Genomic DNA, 15,049 nt, shown 5'->3' with positions numbered 1-15,049 from the left:
GGGGGTCAGGAACTCTCTACCCTGCCCCCTTTTCACGTTCTCCACCTTTCTTTTTCACTGTCACACACAAAATGGCGTCCAACACTGATTTCGACCGATTGGAATGTTGACTGACATCTAACCACCAATCAGAATTACGCTCGCGGACATTTGGTGCGCGCCCCACGCATATAGATATTTATGTACTTTTAACTGCAATTTTCTCAGGAACTACTGAACAGATTGACACCATATATGCAAAAGGCACATGCCTGACCTGAGGACTACCTCTTTGCCAAATTTCAAGTAATTCTGTTCAGCCGTTCGGGCTGTACCTTCGACTAAAGGTCCTATGGGAAAATGCATGGGGAAAACGCGTTTTGGGACCCCCTTTTTTCTCAGCCCCCGCTTGACGAATCACCCCGAGACTTTCAGGGTAGGAGCTGAGCGGAGCGCCTCATTAGTTTTGAAAATTTCACGAAGATAAGTCAACCGGCCCAAAGTTATTCAAAATAGAATTTTCAGATTTCCTATGGGAACTCGGTCCTAACTATAACTATCTACTGGCAACCGCCAGTAGAATATATATATATATATATATATATATATATATATGTGTGCATATGTGTGCAGGTAGAGAGGTGTAGAGAGGTAGAGAGTAGGGAGTGAGTAGTAGAGAGTGAGTAGTAGAGTGTAGTAGTGAGTGAGCAGTACAGAGTAGAGTGAGTAGTAGAGTGTAGCAGAGATTCAGTAGTAGAAAGCGTAGTAGAGAGTGTAGCAAAGAGTAGCAGAGAGAGTAGTAGTGAATTAGAGAGTGAGTAGTAGAGAGAGTGAGTAGTAGAGAGAGTGAGTAGTAGAGAGAGTGAGTAGTAGAGAGAGTGAGTAGTAGAGAGAGTGAGTAGTAGAGAGAGTGAGTAGTAGAGAGAGCGAGTAGTAGAGAGAGCGAGTAGTAGAGAGAGCGAGTAGTAGAGAGAGGGAGTAGTAGAGAGAGGGAGTAGTAGAGAGAGGGAGTAGTAGAGAGAGGGAGTAGTAGAGAGAGCGAGTAGTAGAGAGAGCGAGTAGTAGAGAGAGCGAGTAGTAGAGAGAGCGAGTAGTAGAGAGAGCGAGTAGTAGAGAGTAGTAGAGAGAGTGAGTAGAAGAGTAGTAGTAGAGAGAGTAGTAGTGAGTAGAGAGTAGTAGAAAGTAGTAGAGGATAGTAGAGAGTAGTAGAGAGCGAGTAGTAGAGCGAGTAGTAGAGCGAGTAGTAGAGCGAGTAGTAGAGCGAGTAGTAGTGTGTGTAGTAGTGTGTGTAGTAAAGAGTGTAGTAGAGAGAGAGAGTAGTAGAGAATAGGAGAGAGAGTAGTAGAGAGAGGAGTAGAGAGTAGTGAGTAGTAGAGAGTCTTGCTGCAGATATCCCTCAGAAGCCACGTGTTGTGTGTGCGTACGGTTCACGCTAATTCACAATAAACACGCCAGGGGGTGAAGCTGCCGTGCACGCACCTTGTATTTAGCACAACGTTTGGAAGTTACGAGCTCCGAGAGGAGTGAGTTCCCTCTGTACTGAAGTTGTTCTGTGCACACGCCTGCGATTTTGATACCCTCCGATGGTGCGGAGGGACAATCTACAGAAATAAGTGAAAATTCAAAGTCCGAACGAAACATTTGTAAGTAATTCGGCGCAGTCTGTGTTCATGAATGAACGAGGGCCTGGCGTCCTTTCAACAAAGTGCAGACACACACACATCTGCCCAAGTGTCACTTGACAACGAACAGAGGCTTTCTGCAATATTGGTAAATATTTTTCTCTGTGAATGTGGTTCAACACAGTACTGTGTGGCTGGTAAACAACAAATAATACCCCTTTAAGACATCTGCTAAAACCAGAAATCAGTAGCCTAAGAAATACAGTGACAGAACATTCATTTTGTGGCCTCTTTGCTGTATCCTTTTGAATGGCTCCCACAGAACGAACAACTCGATGGTTGGGAGAACCAGAGACGCTGTGCAATATGATACCAATGCTCAGGGGGCTGGCAGAGGGGGGAGAGAGCGAAAGGAAGAGGCAAAGAAGGGGAGGGAGAGATCGCGCCGGAGTTTGTCTTTATGGGGCCATGTGTTTGAAAACACATGGCCCCATAAAGATAAGAAAGCTTTTGCGACATGAGGAAGTCAGACGAGCCCGTCCAAGGTGGCCGTCTGAAAAATGGAGACTTCTACGTCACAAAGTGCTCTTTCCCAATGGCTGGCCACCGTTTAGCATAAACGGTGACGCCAGCCAATGGGAAAGAGAGGCGGGGCTTGAAGCCCCTTACACTCATTAAATCTTGCCGAGCGAGCTGCGCATGTGTGCAGCCACGCTAGCCGAGACCTAAAAAGGGTTATTCACCAGAAAGAGCGTTATTGAAGGTAAGTAATTTTTTCATCATAACTATAGAACCTTGTTGACAGTGTTCTACCTGATCGTTCTCATGTCACCTGAGTGACTAAAGAAGCCAAAGGTCCAGTCCTAGGTTCTATAGTTGTGACATTATTAAATTTCATGTGGCTTGCCAAATTACAAAATTCGTCAACTGTGATCTTTTTTGGCCTCTCTGAACAAAGATCACCTGGTGAAAATGAACGTGGGCTGTATTCACAATACAAGCATATTCTGGAGATATTGGTGCAAGTTACAGAAAATCAGTTCTGGAGGTTGGGGTTGTGAAGAATTAGGTTTAACTTTTAATCCTAATGTTGACAAGTCAATGGGGATTGTGTAATGCTGTGTACATGACCAGTTGGGAAGCAGCTTATTGAAAGGTGTTGGTAATTATGTTATGTATTTTTATTTTTTACTATAAGGTTATTACCAGCCCTCTCAAAATCCACTCGCCCCCTCCCAATTCCCCGAGACATTTTGGCAGGTCGAGCTATTTTTAGCACTTATTCCACCCTGCTGGCTAGTAAACTTATGCTGAAAGAAACAGGTGTTCTTTTTGTTCAGGAAGTGAATGAGTAATTAAAACTCCTTTAAATTTTGATTTATCTTGACACATTTGCCAACTGCTCAAGGACAGAGGTCAAATGTCAGTTTGTCTTTTTACTAATTGTTGTTCATGTGTTCCTGGAAAATTGTGTTTACTTTTCTTTCCCTCTTTACAGTTAATGCTTTTTGTCAAGTGAGCTATTTGACAATAATTGTGAAACAAAATGCAGTAAAATGTCAGTTTTTTTCTCTAAAACAACATTTGAACAGCTTGTAAGTGAATAGTACAAGTAGATCAGAAATTATGAAAACTTCTTTTGTAATTCAGAAGTGTGATGCAAACAAAGATTTAAATTGGAGTAAAACAAATCAGGACACTTTACTTGGTGATATGCAAATGACAAATATTTGCAGAAACTTTATTTCCAAGCATTGTACACAATATAATTTTAAAACCACATGTCAGAGACCTATCTTGTGGCCTTTTCAATTAAATCTGCTGATTGCAAATAGCAGTGGGTTGCTACTATATGCTTTTGTTATGTATTTAATAAAAGCAATAGTTTTTATACATGATGTGAGAGACATTCCTGGCCAAGCTCTGATGACCATGCATTTAATGAATTAAGAGGCAAGTCTGCAGTCAAGTGTATCTTGCATGTGGCTAGATTTGCATTCTATATGAAGCTAATGTTTAGTATATTAATTCAAACAAAAGTGTTTTCTGTACAGCAGACGTGCTGAACGTGCGCATTTGAAGGTGCTCTCATATGTGATAAAGAAGAAAGTGGCGTTAAAATACTTGCCCCATCACATAATTTGAAACCAGTTTATGGGTCAAGAGCATTATAATTAGGTCGAGTAGATTATTTAAGTCACTAGACCTGCAGATCTGGTAACAGTTTTGGGATTTTTCGAGCCCTATTTATGATTTGTGATCAGCCGTGGAAGTGGCTACAAAGCAGTCTGAAATTAAAATCGATCATGGGGGTTAAGCTGTGAAAAAGTTGTAGAATCCCTAGGATTCGTCCTCAGTGCAGGGAGTGTTAAGAATTTGCTTAAAGGGGGTGGTGGTAAGTGAGGCTTCAGGACGACCGGTCAAGCCAGGCTGAGATTTCCACTAATAACTATGAAGTAAAAGTTCATGTACCCTTATGGTAGCTAATTTTTGAGATGTGCAGTTCGTCTCAGAAGAACAAGGTTTCTCCAATGCACACGTGGCCTCTATCTAGTTTGCAAAGTGATGTCACCATACTATGCATTTGATTGATAACCTAATTATTTACATGCTTGGTGTAAGTGGTGTTGTGACTGGAAGCCTAGAGAGAAGAATAAAAGAGGAAATAAATTAGACTAACATGAGGAGTTGGGAATCATTCATCCAACACCCACTAGTGTTTGAGTAACACCTTCCATTTGCTTCCTCCTTATCATCCCCTCAGTGCCCTTCACATCACCCAGAGCTCCCATTTTCACTGTCATCCTTGAGCTCCACATCATGCCCTAAACTGCCCCTGATATTTTCACCTAAGTTCTCCGTTATCCATTACTCTGTATCTCTTGAATCCCCATTCCATCTCCTGACACCCCGCCTATTCCCCAAGTACTCTCCTCCCTTAGTTCCCCCAATATCCTTACTCTGCCCTTCTCTTCTCTCCTGTCCTATAATCGTTTCTCCTTTCCCATGATCAGTCCTCCAATCCCATGATCAATCCTCCAATCCCATGATCAGTCCTCCATTCCCATGATCAGTCCTCCATTCCCATGATCAGTCCTCCATTCCCATGATCAGTCCTCCATTCCCATGATCAGTCCTCCATTCCCATGATCAGTCCTCCATTCCCATGATCAGTCCTCCATTCCCATGATCAGTCCTCCAATCCCATGATCAGTCCTCCAATCCCATGATCAGTCCTCCAATCCCATGATCAGTCCTCCATTCCCATGATCAGTCCTCCATTCCCATGATCAGTCCTCCATTCCCATGATCAGTCCTCCTTTCCCATGATCAGTCCTCCTTTCCCATGATCAGTCCTCCTTTCCCATGATCAGTCCTCCTTTCCCATGATCAGTCCTCCTTTCCCATGATCAGTCCTCCTTTCCCATGATCAGTCCTCCTTTCCCATGATCAGTCCTCCTTTCCCATGATCAGTCCTCCTTTCCCATGATCAGTCCTCCTTTCCCATGATCAGTCCTCCTTTCCCATGATCAGTCCTCCTTTCCCATGATCAGTCCTCCTTTCCCATGATCAGTCCTCCTTTCCCATGATCAGTCCTCCTTTCCCATGATCAGTCCTCCTTTCCCATGATCAGTCCTCCTTATCCATGATCAGTCCTCCTTATCCATGATCAGTCCTCCTTATCCATGATCAGTCCTCCTTATCCATGATCAGTCCTCCTTATCCATGATCAGTCCTCCTTATCCATGATCAGTCCTCCTTATCCATGATCAGTCCTCCTTATCCATGATCAGTCCTCCTTATCCATGATCAGTCCTCCTTATCCATGATCAGTCCTCCTTATCCATGATCAGTCCTCCTTATCCATGATCAGTCCTCCTTATCCATGATCAGTCCTCCTTATCCATGATCAGTCCTCCTTTCCCATGATCTGTTCTCCCCCTCTGATCTACATTCTTTACCTTGATCTCACTTCTTTACCTTGATCTCACTTCTTTACCTTGATCTCACTTCTTTCCCTTGAACTCGCGTCTTTCCCTTGAACTCGCGTCTTTCCCTTGAACTCGCGTCTTTCCCTTGAACTCACGTCTTTCCCTTGAACTCACGTCTTTCCCTTGAACTCACGTCTTTCCCTTGAACTCACGTCTTTCCCTTGAACTCACGTCTTTCCCTTGAACTCACGTCTTTCCCTTGAACTCACGTCTTTCCCTTGAACTCACGTCTTTCCCTTGAACTCACGTCTTTCCCTTGAACTCACGTCTTTCCCTTGTAATCACTTCTTTCCCTTGTAATCACTTCTTTCCCTTGTAATCACTTCTTTCCCTTGTAATCACTTCTTTCCCTTGTAATCACTTCTTTCCCTTGTAATCACTTCTTTCCCTTGTAATCACTTCTTTCCCTTGTAATCACTTCTTTCCCTTGTAATCACTTCTTTCCCTTGAACTTTGCTCCTTTTCCTTGATCTCCCCTCCTGTCCTCTTCCCTGACCACCCCTCCCGTCCTCTTCTCTGACCACCCCTCCCTTAGCGAATGTCCTCTCCCCCAATCTACTTCTCCTTCATATACATTTCTGTTCCCTTCATATCCCCTGAGCCTTCCCTCCTCTCTGCCCCGTGAGCTCTACTCATCTCTGTCTACTGAGCTCCTCTCCTTTGTTCCCTGAGTACCTCTCTGTCCCCTAATATCTTTACCCTGAGCTCCAAACCCGCAACAGTTGTTGGTCTATGTCCCCAACTCTCCTCTGTTCTGAAGTCTGATCACAGCTGTATTCGAGCAGCGGTTGTGGGGGCAGTGGAAATTTGGCAAGTGGGGACATAGTTTGGCTGAAATATGGTGCTTCTTGCTATGGCCAACTGCTGATACTGCTTTGTGAAGTCCTTGCACTGCTGGCTCCATGGACCTATCCTCTGACAGTCCAGCGGCGTTAAACACATAGGGTGGACTCTGCTTTCTTCTTTCTGTGCTTCTGACCAGGGCAGACAGCTAAGCTGTCATGTCTGACGGGCGATGACTGATGGCTTGAGACACTGGCATAGTTGAAATATGTTACTGATACACCTCAAGTGTCCAAACCAATACGTTTCTAAAAGGAGCAAGTGGCTGTATATCTCCCACGTTAAGGGTCAAGCGGCGAAAGGTGAAGTGACAGCAGTTTGTGTTCTTTTTCTGCAGGGCAAATGAGGATACAAGTGCGTGACTTAGGCTTATCAAGCACTTTGACTGAATATGATTGGGAGCCGAACTGTTATATTTCATATCGGTACCCTAATATAGGTCCAGGGAACATCGTACACTTTGCCTATATGATCTCCCCATTATTTCATATGAACGAGCCTTATAAGGACATAACTCCAAATAAGGACAGAATGCCTTATAGGGACCTCACGCCTTAGAAGGACTGCAGCCTTTTATGGACTAAACCTTTCACCTAGTTCCATGCCGAGGGTGGGTTTTTCCCTATCGATATTGCTAAGACGTCATCCTTAGCACATATGAATAATTGATGGGTACACTCTCCAGGAGGTATACTTCACCTCTCCCATCGACGCACAAGGTTTAATCCCCAACGTCATCCTCATACTGAACAATGGGTAACACACGTACATAGAATGTATAAATACAGCACCTCTTGCTACCAGAGAGCAGGAGGGAACCGAGACTTCAAGGCCGACACACTGACCAGAGACGCTCTGGCATGCCATCGCTCCAGCTGACAGTGGTCTGACGATCCCTCGGAGAGTGTCCAGCTCAAGTCCAGGACGAAGTCCCACACTCTCACTCTTCAGGTATGGGGCTTCGACTCAATCCTAGTGGGATTCTTGGCTCTTAGGCTTAGTAGCTCTTTCGCACCTACTCACATGCTAGGTACACTTAGGTACATCTAGTCAGGCATCTTAGGAGTACGCACTTTATTTTATAAATGCATTTCATATTCATGTATATGTTTGTGACTATTGCAAAATGGTAGAACAATACTATTCCTTTTTAGGTCTCGCCTGAGCCAGCGCATGTGCTGCTCTGCGAATCATTTAGTATTGGGGTTTTCAAAGTGCTACCAGACCTCGCTGGCCTCAAGCTTGCGTTCACGCGAGCGTGCACGCGCGCAGCCGCCATCTGCCTCCCTTCCAGCGCGATCACTGCTGTGCGCGCACCACTCGTGTGCTTACCACAGAGTGCGTCCTCGCGATCACTTTCGCTTTCACGGCCGCGCGGCCAATGCTTGTTTAAAGATCCTCCCTCCCCTTCCCCACTTCAAGGCCGGCCGGTGCCCTTTATGCTTGGTAAGACATTTAAATTTGTTGGTTTCTCTTTAAATAACCATGTGCCTTTCTATAGTTTTGCACAGCGTGGCACTCCTGCACACGGTATGTTGCATCTACACCGGCTGCTGCGTTTCATACTTGTAAGAGCTGAAAAGCTTGAATTAGCGTGGTCGCTTTCACCATCGCTGCCCCGGCCGGCAGTGGAGGCTGGGCCGCGCCTTTGTTGCCTCCTTCTCTACTCCCCGGCTTGCCCAGTCCCTGGTTTTCCTCCCAGGAGCTTTCAGGAGCCCCGGCGGTGAGGTTGAGCCGCGCCTTTGTTGCTCGCCTGTTCCCACAGAGCTGTGATTACTGCATCAGACGTATCAGATCATGTGAGGTTTCTGCCGCCAGCAGCTCGGCCCCTTCCTCCCAAGACAGCCCCAGGGGTCCGGCGCACATCAAAGGCGCCGCTCTTGATTCCACGAGCAGGTTGCAAAAGGAGCTAAACTGTTTCATCTGCAGGTTTATTGTGCTAATCAGCCAGCCGCGCTCAGAGAGGAGGAGGGCGGGGATGAAGCATGAACGGAGAGGAAAACAGCCTGGAAAGGGACTAAGGGAGGGAAAACAAGAGCCGGCGCTGCGCTTTAATGAAAACTGCAACCGAGGATGGGTAACCCTAATTTTCTGCATTCGGCTCACCGTGTGAAGCCACCGACCTCGTCAACTGAGTAAAACAATTATTCACGTTACATCTCTTTGCAAGGGACGCTTCTGCACTTGGAGTCGCATGCTATCAGTTTATTTTTATTCTTAGTTACATTATAATGAAACCTCTCTACTTTTACTTCTACACGTTGTCTGTTTTTTTTCTATCTCTTTTGCGTCACTTTACATGTCTTTCTCCCCATTCCCCCTCTCTTTGGTTTCTCATTCCTCCACCTTCTCTCTCACCCTTTTTACGCCTTTCCCTTTTTTTGCTGACACATTCTCCCTTACTCTTTCTCCATCTCTCTCTGTTTCATCCATCTTACTTACTCTTTCTTTACCCCCTCTTCTCTCTCTACCCCATCCTATCCACTCCATTTAGTTTCTGTGCCCTTCCCTCTTAGTCTTCCACTCTCCTTTAGTCTCTCCGTTTAACCTTTTCTCTTCCTCTTCTTTTATTACTCTCTATTTTCTCTAGACCTTTCACTTACTCCTTTGCTCAAAATTGGCCTCTCCACGATGCGCTCCCCTTCTCCCTTTTCCTCTGCCAACTGTCTGCACATCTCTATAAGCGTTCCTCTCTCTCACTCAGCCCACACCACCCTCTGTATTTTACACTCTCCTTTTCCTTCTTTTGGTCTCTTTCTTTCTCCACCTGAGAAAAATCCTTCTTTCATTCTTTCGCCTCCACTATCTCTCTCCCGTCTCTATATTATTCATTAACTTGCACTCTCTTATCCCTTAGTCCTTCTCCAAGTATTTCTTCCTCCCCAAGTCCCTACTCCCTCTTCTAATTCCTCCTCCTTCACTCTTTACCTGTTTCTCCTTCCCTTCTCTTTCTTTAACTCTCTTTTTCTGCCACCCACCACCAGGTTTCCTATTTCCATACCCCTCCCCACTGATCGTACCTTCTCCTACTGCTTCCATATCTCCTTATCCCTCTCTAGCTGACACCTCCCTCTAAGCTCTACTTTCCTATCACATACTTTTCTCTCTTACTTCCCTCGTTTGATCTCTCCCCTTCTACCACTCCCACCTCACTATCCCTTCCTCTCTATCCAACTCCCCATTTTAATCTGTCTTCTCTATCGGTTTGGTTCACTTTCTTGCATTCTCTTGGTCTCTTTCTCTCTCACAGCATTATCTCTTCAATATTTTCCCACCTCTGTCTCTTACATTGTTTCATCTCGCTGTTCCTCCCCCCATCTTTCTCTTTTTACCCCGCCATTTTTCTTTCTCTCCCTCCTCCCCTCATATTCTCTCCTAATTCCCAAATACCATCTTTATGTTTTTGTTTCAGTTTCGTTGTCATTCATTCTCTATCGCTCTCTCTGTCTTTCTCTCCCGCTCACTAATTCTCTTACTCCCAATTTCTGTCTTTCTGTCTCTCTCATTTCAGTATTTATTGGGATACTTTCCACACAAACTCTCTTGGACCGGAATCAGTCGTGCAATTTGGTGCACATACTCTATGCTGTCTAACTTGAACTGTCCCAGTTGCCCCATACGATCCAAACTCTCCTTGGGTTACAGAAGTTTGTTCCGTTTCGGCATAGAATGAATAACCATATGTGTGATGAATGTACAGTGGGGGTTTAGCTTCCCTTGGCATAGCCATTAGGTCGCGCCTTTGAGACCTTATAAGTGTTCAGTTATCCAGCACAATATCCTTGGTTCAACAACATCAACTGTTGCATGGCTAAACACTTATAAGGTCCCAAAGTCGAGACCTATTGGCTATGCCAATGCTTGTTATTCACTGTACTGCTGGTTCTATATCTCTTCTACTGTGTTACAATTGTAACAGCATACTTATTTTACATGAGAAGAACTACGGTACAATAAATTCTTATTGTAAAAACGCTTGACTGTTTCTTCTCTGTATCTCTCTGAGAGCAAAGCAAGCAAGCACGAGTGCCTGGATGAAAAGTAGTATATTGTTTCCACGAGTTAGAGCTTATTGTGTTCTGAGGTTGCCAAAAAACTAATCTCTGATAACAAGAGATTCTAGTGGCACTACGAGCTGGCTAATGCAAACCATAGGCTAACATATGCAGCGGGGAATCACGGAGTCAGTCTGCCACCAGACCCACAGTATATGTTATCCGTAAACAGCGTAGGTCCTGTATGACAGGGTACTATTGGGACTACACTACAGAACTGGTGCATTTACAGTGATATGAGTTGAACTACTTTAGATTTAGAGACTGTTATCATGGAAGTATGAAATATCCTAGAAAATAGTAGCTTCCCAGAGAAGAGTTTTTGTAGTAAAGAAAGGATACTGCCTTCACCCACATAGCAGGCTGTTGCAACAGTGTTGTACATACATCTGGCAGGCAGACACACACATATTGGGCTATGGCACACTATACAGGATGTTGCAGATGTCTGGTGACCTAAGAGAAATGGTGAATGAGTTCTTCTGGTATGCATCGCCTTGGAGTTTTTGTTGTGGACCTCATTGCTGACATCTCCTTCTCCCTCTCTTGAAAACACTGGTGTTGAGCTTGGTTGCAAGTCATTGTCTCATGCTCACAGTGAAACAAATGGTTGGTCTTCACTCTGCATGCTTTTGCTTCCATAGCATGCTCTAATTGATGCAGGTTAAAGTGAGAGTAGATATGTTAGTAAGTGCATGGTCTGACGAGCCATTCCCCTTCATGTCTTCATCAGTCCATCGCACTCTTTGGCACTATTTTTCTCTTGGCTTCATTGATGTGACCTTTTTGTATGTCTAGCACAAATGCACGAGGATGTGCTTTCTCTTTCTCATTGACTTGCTATGGTTGTTCATGGTATCTATATCTTCTGATTGGGCGCTTACTGACACTTGAAGATGTTGTATTGCCATATGTAATTTTTCGAGTGTTGCTGCTACCACCTCCTCGTGTTTCACTTTTCAAGTGTTTGATGATTACTCTCTCACCAGGTTGGCGCATGTTGGAGCAGAGCGTTGGGGAATGGCTGGAGTCCTTTGGCCTGCAACAGTATGAGAGGAAGCTGCTGTTGAATGGCTTTGATGATGTCCGATTTCTGGTGAGTTCGAAGTATGACACAAAATGCTATTAGCTCACCCTCTGCATTGTCCATTCTCAGTGAGTCACTCTTTCTATATTGCTGCTTGTTTTTCTTTTGTTGTTAATTTTCTCTGTCTTTACTATTTGCTATGAAGATACTAATCTTGCTTATTTGGCTGTCTTGCCTGCCTTCATTATTTTTCTATAATTCTGTTTGCCTGTCTGCCACCGATTATCTTCCTGCTGGCCGGTGTCCATCAGTAGGGTTGTGACGAGCTGCTATTGTCGACCTTCCCATGTTTGTTAGCCTAGTTTTATTGCCTTGCCCGATTTCTCAATGCTTTTCAACACTTGCCAGTGAATCGGCTTTCCTTGCTGTTGCCTTCTGTCTTGGCCTTTTCTGTGACGCATTGCACTCACTAAAAACTTTAACCCCACTACTTCAACTTACTGCTTCCATCTTCAAACCTACTTTTAGTTGTCTGTAGGTGAAAGCCTCTTGTGGAGCATGTCAAAAACTTACACTGGACTTGGATCCCACCCATTTCTTACCATTTGTTGGTTTTGCCACTCATTTGCTTGCTTCATATTCGATGGCTTGCCGCCCTCTGCTTGTTTTTCTCCCTTCTTTTGAGCATGGGTATTGTACCATCCGTTTGCATAGATGACTTGTATCCTTCCACTGCTCCCTTTTAGGAAATTAATTTTTTCTTCATGATTAAGCACTCCATGAGAGTGCATGTGTGTTATGTCTCTCTCTTGTATGCTTCACCCCCATCCAAATACCTACCCCATACTCGGTGTGGCCCTCTCCCACGTGTGTGCATGTGTATCCCACCCCCACACCTCTCTGCGCTTCTGCTGCTTTCTTCTTGTGTGTGCTGCTTTACCCATCTCATCTGCCTTTATTTATACTAACTTTCCCCCTATTACTCACTGTTGCCTCCCTCTCCCCTTTCCTTTCCTCCCTCCCCCTTGCTTCACCCTCCCGCCCACTCACCTTTGCTCCCCACCACTCCCCCACTTCTTGTTGCTTCACACCACCCACTCCTCTGCTGCGTCATGAACATTTTTTATTTTTTTTGGAGGGCCCGGCACCTGATGTTTGCTGATGACCTGCTCCGTAATGGTGAAAGTAATTCATACAAATAATGTAATTCGCTGATCCTAGCGGTGTCCCCATCTTACAAAAAAAAAAAAAGAGGAAAGGAAGTGGTGCCTGCATAATGCAGTTTGGGCTGGACTGTTCCCATGGGGGGCAGGGTCAAGACTGATTTGCATATTGCTGGGTCCAAACTGGAATAGAAAGCAAAGAAACGATGGATTTATGCCCAGATCTCTGTATGTAATGCTTGACAATGTTCAGCATTCCGTCCTTCATCATTTTGTGTTGCTATAGCCGTCCTAAGTGAGAAGGGTATGCCCAGATGTGGGTACCGTGCTAACTATGCCATTGCATTCAAGCTAGCCTGGCTGATGATGGCTGATACCCAGCAAAGAAATGATGGATTTAAACTCAGATCTCAGAACTCGGGGGGAATGTTTGACACTGTTGAGCATTCCGTCCATCACCTTTTTTTGTTGCTGTATCATAATGCTGGCACACGAATGCGTGCTGGTGAATGCTCGCACAGGTGGAATAACACGACAGTGTTGTTGCAACTGTTTTATTTTGTTACAGATCCTGCACTGCATTGGCAAATAGCATTGGATTAACCAATAGGTGAGGTGAACAAGGTGGGACGTATTGGCTTTGCCAATGCTTGTTTCAGCATTCCATACAAGTGTGTGTTTTCCTTATCTCCCTCATGTGGTCCTCTTCACTCCTTAACCCCTACCACTGGTGCTTCCCACTTGCCAAAAAAGCTTTTTGGAGGTTCCGACAGCTGCAGTTTGCTACCCGGCTGCACCTTTGTAGAAAAATAAATAGCAATCTTGGAATGGTAAATAAAAAATGGCAGCTGCGACACTTCTCATGCATATAGGCATGTGTGTTAACGCAAGTGCACTGTAGTGATGATGCATACGGCACATGTGCGATAAAACATGCACCCTGTTTTAATCACCATGCTTTTTAGGTCTCGCCTGACTCAGCGCATGCGCTGGTCTGGCGAGACTTATTGAGAGGGCTCCAAAAAGTGTTACCAGGCCAGCCTAGAGCTATAGTGCATGTGCGCGGGCGCGCGTGCCGCGCTTTACCGTGATTACTTTCACGGCCGCTTTGATGTGTGATCGTAATCGCGATCACTTTCGCGCCCGCACGGCCCCTTTGCATAGCCAATAGGTTTCGCTTTTCGGACCTTATAAGTATTTAGTTATGCACCTGTTGCATGGTTAAACACTTATAAGGTCCCAAAGGCGAGACCTATTGGCTATGCCAATGCTTGTTTATTTTGTTTTTCACCTGAGGCACAGCAGAGCTTGCAGCTCACCCTGTTTGGACTACTCAGTACTTTGCCTGGCAGCAGAAGTTGATTGTTTAACTCAATAGCTCCTTATGACTAGGAGAGTAAATACCCATGCACTGTTGAAGCCCTTCATGTAAAATATGAATTAAGTAGCGTCAAATTCACAATATAATGGCAGGCAAGAATTGTTCTTATATATTGATCAGTCGCTACTCAGACCTTTTGTTTGTGGCACCAAATACATTTTTCCACTTCACTGTAGGCATTTGTAGGAAATGTGTTGCAGCACACTCTTTTGCAAATGTGAGATGGCTAGCTCCTCACAATATTTTTAGATCGAGCCTCTGCGAGACTTGTTGGAGTGGAGTATAGAATAGATGCCCCACCCACTCTTCGCCCATATTTGTCATTGGGTTATGTAATTGCCCTTCGTAAATGCTGGCTTCTGACTCGTAAATAGGCTTGTTAGTCCCTCCTTAGTACCGCCTTGTCTTCATTTGTAACCTCCCATGGCGTCTAGCCCTTTTACTTCACTTGTTACACGGTACAGCTTTTTTAGTTTGTAAGCACTATTTTCTTTATTGATTTTCTCTTACTGCAGGCAGCACATGGGTGCCCGATTTCAATGATAAAACGGGCACCCGCTTTCATTTAAACATGGGCGCCCAGCATTCATTATCTCAATCCCCCACCCACACAGTCCCTGACTAATGTCGCTCCGTCGCTCTCGATTCTGTCCTCCTCCCACCCCACCAGCCAGACCTAAAGCCCGCCTCCTCCACAAGACCCTCTAGGTTGCCTCAATCCTTTCCTGTTTGTCAAGCAGCCCGACACCCTGCATTTCAGCAGTGACGGCTGCACACACCCCTCACCGGAAGCTGCTTGTTTGACCGAACATCTCAGCCCCTTCCGCTATTGACTGCATACTTTATTTAGCATAGGAAGGGATGTATTTGCTCCTTTGTTTATGGAATGGGTGGGAGTTATGTGAAGACTAGGTTTGAAAAAGATTATGGTCGAGAAATTTGCGTCTTAAGTGTGTGACAGGGCGCCGATGTCACAGTGCGCCTGTA

At 45.0% G+C, this 15,049-nt stretch overlaps 1 protein-coding gene across 19 annotated transcripts in view; it reads left to right on the top strand.

Annotated features, from left to right (window-relative positions):
• The window catches only part of ANKS1A (ankyrin repeat and sterile alpha motif domain containing 1A), a 1,389,901-nt gene that overhangs the window by 1,097,973 nt on the left and 276,879 nt on the right, over window positions 1–15,049 (top strand). For all 19 annotated transcript variants that reach the window (XR_014978931.1, XR_014978928.1, XR_014978939.1 and 16 more), the window contains one exon: window positions 11,481–11,587. Coding sequence is in view for 16 of the 19 variants with exons in the window: in XM_085645485.1 (XP_085501611.1) it covers window positions 11,481–11,587 (107 nt within the window). In the remaining 3 variants the exon portion in view is untranslated. The remainder of the gene's footprint in view (window positions 1–11,480; window positions 11,588–15,049) is intronic.

The sequence above is a fragment of the Triturus cristatus genome, chromosome 1_1 (assembly GCF_964204655.1).
Source record: "Triturus cristatus chromosome 1_1, aTriCri1.1, whole genome shotgun sequence".
In the NCBI taxonomy this organism is placed as follows: domain Eukaryota; kingdom Metazoa; phylum Chordata; class Amphibia; order Caudata; family Salamandridae; genus Triturus; species Triturus cristatus.
Note: the sequence above shows the minus strand (reverse complement) of the source record. Positions and strands in the feature narration are given on the sequence as shown.